General features: G+C 41.0%; 1 protein-coding gene and 1 long non-coding RNA gene across 2 annotated transcripts in view; one reads left to right on the top strand and one right to left on the bottom strand.

The window, feature by feature from the left end:
• nat16 (N-acetyltransferase 16) overlaps positions 1–9,129 on the top strand; it is a 30,026-nt gene extending 20,897 nt beyond the window's left edge. Inside the window, exons 2-5 of the mRNA XM_046064653.1 lie at positions 4,868–5,093; positions 6,415–6,639; positions 6,724–7,067; positions 7,336–9,129. Of these exons, the coding sequence (XP_045920609.1) occupies positions 4,878–5,093; positions 6,415–6,639; positions 6,724–7,067; positions 7,336–7,564 (1,014 nt within the window). The 5' untranslated portion in view covers positions 4,868–4,877 and the 3' untranslated portion in view covers positions 7,565–9,129. The remainder of the gene's footprint in view (positions 1–4,867; positions 5,094–6,414; positions 6,640–6,723; positions 7,068–7,335) is intronic.
• Positions 7,204–10,384, bottom strand: part of LOC123980327 — a 17,004-nt gene continuing 13,823 nt past the window's right edge. Inside the window, exon 3 of the long non-coding RNA XR_006827472.1 lies at positions 7,204–7,560. This is a non-coding gene — a long non-coding RNA (uncharacterized LOC123980327). The remainder of the gene's footprint in view (positions 7,561–10,384) is intronic.

Raw genomic sequence — 10,384 nt, forward strand, 5'->3', positions numbered from 1 at the left:
TCCCCTTCAGGACAGACACTCCCTTCCAGTCCCCTCTCTTACGGCATTAAAAGACAGTGCTTAAAGAAAAACAAACTAACTAACCGGTAATGAAATAGGGTTAATAGCGACAACAAAAGAAGAATGAACACAGAATGATGTCCCTGAGGTTGTGTTATACAAATGTGTCCACATTCTCTACAAAAGTTAAAATTTCACCCATTTGACATGCAGAGATGGAGTTTATGTTGGGTAGGGATTTGGCTTTTAAGTGGTGTCATATCTCAGTGAAATAGATACATCAACTTCCATAGTGCGATTGTAGAGGAGTCCATAGACACCATGTTTATCCAAGAATAGCAAGTACAGATGAATCACTGTGAGGAGTGTAGCCTAGAAGATGTTCACCTGACACTTACACCCTGCCTACACCAGACACGTTATAGCCAAAAGGCCAAGTTGTCCTTCTCATGCAAGTCTGACCGAACAGATGTTTCTGTTTTAATCAAAGCTGCTATGTGCGCTCGCTAAATATGGCATGCACTTCTCACGTCACAACAGTAAGGGACAGTGGCAGCAGGTTCAGGTGGCTTGAAGGTGAGGACAAACAGTAGCCGCTTTCACAATGTGTTATTTTCTGCGAGTATTGCACCGATGTGCCGGCTCGCTTTGCTGTATGAAAGGTATGGAGCGGGCAGGGGGTCCGATTTGACCGGCCTCTGAGCCAGGGACCTTGGTAGTAACAGAGACAGAAGTATGTCTGTGTGAAAAGCTACAACCTGCATTCCGTTGTTGTCTTTTTCTTTTTCGCTGGTTCCGGAAAGCTGGATCATTATGTGAAAGCACACATGGTTGCGGGATTTTGCCGCAAACGTTGGTTTAATATGAATCAGCGAATGCGGCATATTGGTGGAAATTGGAAAGTGGAAACATGTGTAAAGATGGGTGGGGCAGTCAGGTTATATGGAAAAGAGGGAAGGTCCGAGGGAAATGGCATTGAAAGGGCCTGGTGAATTAGTCACAGTATGACTGTACACTCAGAAGCGTTTGTATTGTGCTTACCGCTCAATACACCATCAAAACCTGTGTATGTCCCAGGAAAACCTACATAAAGTGTAAAAAAATGCTAAGCCGAGTACAAGTGACAGATAACCAGTTCTGTGACAGGTATTGTATTAAATGTCTGTGAGACAGATGGCTGAAATGTGTTCAGTGTGGACAGGCTGTTAGACATACTTACTGATGATGCCATGGAACATGCTCAGAGAGACCACTTCAAGGGCCTGCCTGTTCTGTTTTAGAGTGTTATCAGCATTGCAGCAGCACTCTTATCTTGCTCCTGTAGCATTTAGCAGCCACAGTTAATATCAATATTATTATCTTATCAGCATGACCTTTAGAGGTGACTCATGTATTCACAAAGAGTTAAGCTGCATTTGTTTGTGTTGGGAGTTTCCCTACTGCCACTTGCTCGGGAAAAATAAATAGGCGTGAATGGCCCTGAATTATATCCTCAGGAGGCTTTTACAGCAAGTCAAGGACAGTCCTCAGAATGTCCTCAGGAGGCTTTTATGCTTTGTTTATGCTTGCACAAGACACCGTGGCGCAGGCCTCCGCAGATGGCTTGTGAGCTCTGAGCATGCTCAGAGGCGTTTATTCTCAACATGCTAACAGTATTCTCGCCAGGGGGCGTACAAACAAAACATTCTGTAAAGAAGCAAGAAGTTAGTGAGTGTTACCAGAAGAATCGCATAGACCAAACATGGCTGCACACTCCGGAATGCAGAGGAAGAATTGTTATTTATTGTAAACGCATATCTATTCATGGCCATTTTACAATCCCTGTAAAGAAAGTATTTGGAACACCAAATGTATTCTAATGAAATAAAGACTGATCCTGCTGGCAAAATTTTATTTACTCAAATGTAGGATTTTAAGATCTATACGAATAAAAAACAAATAGGCCGGCTTTTTTAAAATCATTAGACATATTAATAGTAAAAATGTGTCTACTACTTTAGCTTTTCTCAGTATTTGTGGCAGTCATCTTCTCAGTTGTGTTGTAACTCATGTCATGTTCTACTTCTTGTTTGAACTTTGTATTCAACAAAGGGAACTCGATGCCTTGCGGAGGTGCGATGGCGTCACTTTTGGCACCTTTGCGCTGGGAACACTGCGTTGAGCATAAACAGAGCTTCAAAGCGAGGCATGGACAGTCCTCGGTTACATTCTCACGTTGACCAGGCCGGTCATATACTAGGGTCTCAACCTAGTCTTGTACTGTACTTTGGGGAGAACACTGTACAGCACAGATATTCCTCTACACAATTTCTTCAACTTGGTCACGCCAGTGTATTGAGTCATAGTCGTCTATGAACCTTGGGTCCTACTGTGCATCCGTGTTTCTTTAGAGACATGGTATCCTTGAGTCCAGCCTTCTATCGCTCTGGCAGGATTTTCCAATGTCAGTCACCTCTTTTGTCTGCCAGCGAAAGGCATCATGTGGATGTACTTTAGGTGGTTTGTATTTGGCTTACACTGGCCTTGATTGACCCGGCCCTCCTCTTTTCTGGGGTTGCACAGTCTTGGAGTGGGGGTAGGGGTAATTTGAATCTCCCTCGCGTTATTCCCTCTCGGTGAAAAAATTGGTAGAAGCTGCTGGAGGCGATAGCTCATGAGGAGCACCCTCCACATTGACTGCTGTGCACAGGCAATCCAGCATGTGTTGTTGTTTTTTTTTGCTGAGTATAAACTTTTTTTTAAATGCATGTTAGCCTACATGTTATCTTTTGGCTACATAAAATACAAAATCACATTAACAAATGTTTTTAATATTCAGTGAATATAAAAAAATGATTGAGATTTCATGCCCAGCCCACCTACTCGTTATTGTATGTTATCATATACTTACCATATTTTGTTGTATCTATCATATTGTATCACTTGTCTTTTGTATGTTTTCTTCTGTTACATTGCATGCTTTATTTTTGCACAAGCTTGTTTTATTTTTTTTTGATCACACTGTACTGCATCCTATGTTAATGCAATGTATCCCAACATAATTAAATGAAAAAGTCTTCATAAAAGCAAGCTTCTGTTCTTGTTTTCCTTAGTGCATAGACCTAACACCTGTACGCTTTGAGGGTCAGTGTTTTGGATCAATATCATTTAGGTTTTGTTAGCGCCCACAACATTTAAATGTGTTCACTGCCACAACAATTTTTGTGTACCCACTCCAATAACCTTATCTGGATGAATCAGCATATTGGGCTTTAAAGGCAGAACTGTTTCAACAAAAAAATCTCATTAGCTTTCTCCATTTCACCTTGTCTATTTCATTCTGTGAATTTTCTTGCCAGGTTATGTACAAATAGCAGTGTTTGGAATGTGGAGCAGATCAGAGGGTATTAGAGTACGGATTAGGGAGCTGAGGGTATGGATTTACAAGATTTATGGGAAAAGACGTAGGCATCAAGATAGGTGCCAAGGTTCCACTCCCCGTCTCTGTTGTCATTTATCTGTTTGTCCCATCTTTTTGTCCGTTTCTGCCTCCCATTCTCTTCAACCTCATCTGTGGTTTGTTCTTGTTTGTTGTTTCAATGCTTTCTCTGGTCCAGTCTCCACCTTCACCTGTATATGTCTCCGTTATTCCTTAATCTAATTCAGCCATCTGGGACTTCTCTCTCCCGGCAGTCATCTGTGTTTGGTTCCCCTTTGGTCAGTACTTTCTGCTGATGCAGAGTGTGGCTGTCAGTAGTTAAGCTTATAGTGATGATTTGTCCCCTGCTGTGTTTTTCTATTCCTGCTGGTTATTCGTTCTTGTACTAATCTCATCCCTTTCATTCCTACATTGGCTATTACAAAGGTTTTAACCAAAACCTGGGAAGGTCCAATTACAATTGGCAGTGTTTTACAATGTGATAAAACACTTTTTGAATTGGGTGCCCCTAGTCTGTACTTTGTAAATTGTGAAAAAAGGCATATCTTCTAAATGTGTGAAATATCTAATATCTAATATTATAGTCTATTATTACTGGCTGTCAAATATAGATTCCTCCCAAACTCTCATCCACTCCCAAGGCTTGGTCCTGTCTCTGTATTTAGGCAACTCAGTATTCTCTTTCAATCTGAAATTCTGCAGAATTTCGCCTCCAATACAGTGCTGGTTGTGTCTACTGTGATGAGTGTGTTGTCACTGCCAATGTTGTGGTGTTGGCATGGCACGGGTGCAGCAATAGATAACACCCTCTAAGTCCATTGTAGCATGCCATGGCATAGGCAGAGCGCTGTGATATTATTACCACTCTGCTCCACAGTTGCTCAAGATTGCTGGATGCAGAACTGAGTTGTGAGGGCTGTTATAAAGTTGCTGTAAACTCCTCCCGCCATCACAGTCGGGTGTCATCAGGTCATTTAACTGTGATGTAGTGTTGCACTGTGCAAGTGCTACTGTTTTATAGGTATGGACAGAACCTGCAGCAACGACTTGTGTGTAGCACAAGCAGGGTTATTAGCCAGAGTGGCAGAGAAATGACTGAATGTGTTCCAATCACACACTAAGATGCTCATCTTTGTGTGGAGTGGACACAGTTATTTACTGTTGTTGGAGTGATTACATCATGAACAGCTGTTATCCAAGCACACATATCTATGAAGAGGCTTGTTTTTGCTTTGAATCAAAAATATTTCAATCTGTATGTTTGCACCACCCAGAAAGTTGCTACCTGCCAGGCAGGTCAGGTTAGGATAGCTATTGAGCTCTCCTAAATCCTGGTCAAATGTTTTACTCCTGGTAGTTGTCATGTTTCACTGGTTAAGAATGACAGCCTGCTCTGGTACATTTAAATACAATCTACAATAACCTCTCCTCCACTTTGTATCTTATCAGTTATTTCAAGATGAAGATTGATACCAGCCTGACTATGCCCCAGCTTCCAGAGGCCCTGTCCCAGGCAGGCCTTCAGTTTGCTGTGGCCACTGAGGAGGACTTTGATGAGATCATGGCTATGAGCCAGGACATCTATGGAGGCCTTGACTACCTGCCCACTAGATACACCAGCTGGCTGCAGGAGACCAACCGCACAGTTATATTGGCCCGCAAACAGGGGAAAGTGGTAAGTTCAGTCAATAGTATATAAATATTGTAAAATTATGGGGTTAAGAAAAAGCAGAATTCTTGTATTACAGAAGAAAATGCAGGATGCTTATCCCTGTGCTTCTTGTTATTAGGTTTTTTAGTGTGTCTTTAATACAAATATGAACATGTTTAGCATATTCAGTAGATGACAGAAGTGGCCAATAACCCACCAAATAATCTTTGCACAGGGAACCCGCAGGGGAGATGAAAATCAAATATACTTTCTACTTTCTAAGTTCACTTAGCTACGACACTCGGCATGATGTAAATTTTGTTGTCTTCCCATGTCTATGAGGGTCCCAGTGAACATTTGTACTGTATGCACTATTTGCCCACATCGGGACACGTCCTGCTGAGCCTGAAGTAGCTGTCACCGTTTTATTCCTCATTTATACTGTTATAATATCACAGCACCATGAAAGGCATTAATTTGCCGAAGTTAACGTCTTTAGAAACATCTAAACTCTGGTTTATTGATCTTTAAAATGGCCACTTTAATGATCCATCTGTCATCGATGTAAGGACAGAGAGCGATCTCTGGACATAGTGGATTCATCCTCAGCTCAGAATCAAATCTATAGGCTACACAGTCCTTCTGTGGACATTAAGGCAGCTGTCAGGTTGCACTGAAACATGGACTACATTACTGCAGTAAACACTGTTTAAATCAAACTAATCTGTACAAAGCTGTAACTGATTAGTTGCAATCTGCCTTTTAGCTGCAGTTAGTCTTGATGTGTTTTGACAGTACTTCATAAAATGCAAAATAAGCAAGATTTTTGTATGTAAAGTAGATGTCATAAAATGCACCATCAGTTTTATCCTAGACACATTTTGAAACTGCAAATCACTAAAATCATTATTAGGTTACTTTGTCGGACCACAGGTCCATGAGTAAACTATGTCTTCTCTGATAGATTTGAGCTCGGGCCACTGCAGTAAGGACTCAGCCTTGTACACGGTGTGCACGCTCTACCAACTGAGCCAGCCGCACCCTGAACATATGCAGACTTGATTGAACTAATTCTGATCAGCCCCTTCCCGGGCTTAATCAACTCAGAGCACAGGGTCAGGCTCAGAGTTTGTTAAATCTGTTTTCTGAAACACAATGTTCCTACTATACAAAAATGTTTTATTTTAGATACTGCTGCTCGTTGTTTCCTTGTATTCCTATGTATGTTATAATTACCTTGCCTGTAAATGTTTGAGTTGTGGGTATGGACTGGGTAAGTTGTAAATGAATTGCCCTTAATTGGATCAATTAAGTCTGAACCTGAATCGTCTTCGATGCTTGGCAGATCGCTCTGGAGTCCGTGTGCGTGATTGACGACGGAGAGACAATGCTGGTGGAAGGCCTCCGTGTTGCCCCTCAGGAAAGAGGCAAGGGTGTCGCAGGCGTTCTGCTGCGCTTTTGCTGTGAGCTGGTCAAGTCCAAGTACCCAGAGGTCAAAGTAACCCGCTTGACCCGTGATGATCAGCTTGGACCCAAGGATTTCCAGAAGTATCGCATCATAACCAAGCAGGTACCAGCAACAAAAGCAGACTTCTAAAGTCTGTGTAGTGTTTTAGTTCTTCATCAGCTCAGACACTGGCTTTCTTGTCTACAGGGTATTCTGCTGGTGCGCTTCAGAGCTGAAGACCTCAAGCTTCGCCTGTCTGAACTTGGTCTGGGTGAAGACATCCAATCCTCTTTGTCCACCTCCCTCTCCGACCCTCCCCCGGTGCATCTCGACCATACAACTATCCACCGGCTCTATCTGACCACTGACCTGATGCAGGGGGTCCTTCCCAATGGCACCATTATTCAAGACTGGCAGCCATTCAAGCTTTTGCCCAGTAACATGGCTATCCTACTGAAGAAGGACATTGACTGGATGGTGGATGATGTGTCCAACCCTACTGTGGCCAGCCTCTGTACCTTCCCTTTCAGGGTGCCCATTGGAGAAGACTGGTAACTATCCTTTCTTTATTTATTCATTTAATGCCACGCAGATGTTGCAAGTTAAGTCAGGGACAACGGCTGTCCATAAGAAAGTGTACAGCGTAGTGAAGTACACTGCTATCTACTATAGCATATTTTGATTGTATTGGATGGTAGCAGAATTGCTCATTTATTAGAAACTACACATAGTATTTAAGAGTGCAAGTTATTATGTTATTCATTTTCAGAATAAGAAACACTTTACAATCAGTGAACTGGTCCACTTTTTTTAAACCAGGTATTACCTAAACATTGACATGTTTGGTAAAGACCTGGACCTGGCTCGGCAACAGTTCCTGTGCCACCTGCAGCACCACACTGCCACACTGAAGGGTCACGTGATGTGCCAGATGTTCCTGGATCCACCTCTCTGGAAGCCCATGGCTGAGTTCTGCCACAACACCTTGAGCGTGGAGCTGGTGAAGGAGTATACTGAGCAATGCGTGGTGGAGTCAGACATCGTCTAGTTTCAGAAGCGGGATGGAAAGGAGCAGAGGATGAAGGAGCTAGAAAGGAATGAAGACAAGGGTCTAGACAACAAGGAATGGACACTACTCTATTACACTTAACAGAAAAACATAACCCTCTGTAGTGAAGAGATAGAAACAAAATGTAGGTTCTATAAAACAAAACAACTTCTCAGAATGCAGTAAGTTAGATTGAACAATACATGAACAAATACAGTGTGTGGACATAAAATCATGAGCACATATTATCAGCTACAATAGGTGTGAGAAATACAACATTTGTTAAGATTCTAATATTTAATTGGTGTCAGAGATGTGTTGATACAACACAAACATAGTCATTTTTATGTAACATTTTTAAGGCTGCAGTTTTGAAGTGCAGGCTATCACCAAACCCAAATAAATGTGTTTTCAAAAATAGACACCCGACTGTGAGGGCAGTTAGCACTGTCAAGATGGTTTACATTTGGTCAACGGTACATATTTGTGTTCACCAGAGTTGAGCTCTGCGTAAAAGCCACAGCAAGTAAAAATATATGCTGTGATACCTTCATGCAACAACACTACAAACCATAGCCATAAAAGTGACTGTAGAATGAAATTATCCCCTTATAAAGTTAGTTTGAAATGAAGTTTTATGACAATGATAACTGGTGTTTTTGATATTATGTCCACCTTCTGTATGATGTACGACACGTGATGGTGTAATAAGAGTGATGTGCTTGGGGAAGCTTTCTCACACCGGTAGCAGTGATGTAACCTAAAACCTAAAAACAGTCAACATGCAAATGCTAAATGCTAAAAGTCCCCTAAGGTTATCTCAAACCTTTCATCTCTGCTTTTTCTGTAAATATGAACCTTCTAAATATGTACACAAACTGAGTTGGGTTACTAAATCTGCACAACTCTGAAGGCACTTTATTAAAACTACACAGACAGGTTGTGTCGACGTTAAAATGAAAAGGAATAGTTCAGGATCAAATAGGGTAATTTTACAGATCCCGTCACGCTGATGTCGATGGGTGCATCAATTCACTAGAATTACCTTAGGAACATTAACAACAAATCTCTGCTGAAACAACAAACAAAGTCTGTTAGTGAAATGAACATGCTCAGTCACAAATTGGCTGACAATTTATTCTTTGTTATGGTCGGGCTTAGGTCTTTTGTTTTTTTTGTTTCAAATATTTGACTGTATATATATGTTACTAATTTAATATTTTCACTTAAATGCTGCAATAAAATTTTAACAGAAATGATTAACTTCTGAAGCTATAAGTGAAATCTAGGCTTACTTTTGTAGATCGCTAGCAAAATGCCAAACAAAATGCGAAAAGCTTGAAAATGTGAAAGAGACTACTGGGCAGTTTCCTACTGGCCTCAGCTAATGGAGGGAGAGGAGAAGAATGAAAATAACTGTGTTAGAATTAACAGAAATAAATGTTTTAACCATCACTAATATTAGCTGGCAAAACCTTTTGAAAAATAATATTCCCTGTGACCGTGCAAGACCAGTGCTCAGAGAAAGTTCAGCAAACTCATCTCCAGTTTAGCCATGAACACAATACTTTGGATTATACCATAGCCAAGGTCAGTGCTAATTCCTGCATGACTGGCACATTTCAAACAGAGTTCCAGTCAGCAGCTTATTTAGTGACGTGTTGGTTCTCCATGAGCCTCCAGAACAGCTTCATTACTCAGTATCATCTGAAAGTGGAAACCATAGCAACAGTTACTAGTTCACTCACTTGTGAAAATAACCATATATCTGATGACAATTTACACTGGGGCTCAATTGTTTTGCATTGCAGTATGAATGGCAATGTCGAGTGGTATGTTGGTCCATCACTTTTGTCCGCAGTGAAATATCTTGACAACTTTTTGATGGATTGTCATGAAATTTGGTACAGACATGTGTAGTCCACCAGATGCACCAACAGGGCTTTACTATGAATCCTAATGATTCTGGTAATTCCCTGACTTTTCATAGTGCCACCAGTTGGTTAAAGTTTTTATTTATCCAGTGAAATATCCCTAATAACCCGAACATCTTTGATACTTCCCAAATTTTAGTACACACATTCATGTTCCCTCCAGTTGGTGATCCTCTGACTGACATACACTTTGGTTTATGATCAAATACCTGCAAAACTAATGACCAAACATCAAAGCAAATTCCTTGTATATGAAAACCCACCTAGCAGTAAACCCAATTCTCATATTCCCATCAGCCTCAGTTACGATTTTTGTTTAATGCTAATACTCTAAGCTAAACTAAGATGGTAAACATTATACCTGCTAAATATCATCACGTTAACAGTCACTTTGAGCATGTTAGCATGTTGATATTAGCATTTAGCCCAAAGCATCGGTGTACCTAAGTACTGCCTTAAAGTCTACACTTGTTCCTTTGGTAAGTGGCCGTGGTGTAAGCACAATACCAGACACTGATGTGTTGCCCATAGAGAAATAATTAACTTGGTGGAGGAAATAACACTACTTCACATTCTTTGGCCTGCACCTACATGTGGTACATTTTATCTTGGAGATTTGCATTACCACCTCTACTAGAGGCATCATAGCAGGCCCAAAATGTTTTTAATGTCTTTAGTGATTAACTAGGATTAAAATGACATCATGAGAGTTTCCATAGCACCGCATCTTTACACTCTAAATCTCCCTTTAAATACCCATAGAAAGGGTGTGACAAAGGACCATTTGTCTAAGCCAGACAGGAATATCTTTTAGGAAAAACATCTCAGTTTGTATAGAACTATTGTACCTCCCTGTTGCCTTGACCAGCTTTTATCTTGACTTTGA

The sequence above is a fragment of the Micropterus dolomieu genome, linkage group LG12 (genome assembly GCF_021292245.1).
Source record: "Micropterus dolomieu isolate WLL.071019.BEF.003 ecotype Adirondacks linkage group LG12, ASM2129224v1, whole genome shotgun sequence".
In the NCBI taxonomy this organism is placed as follows: Eukaryota; Metazoa; Chordata; class Actinopteri; order Centrarchiformes; family Centrarchidae; genus Micropterus; species Micropterus dolomieu.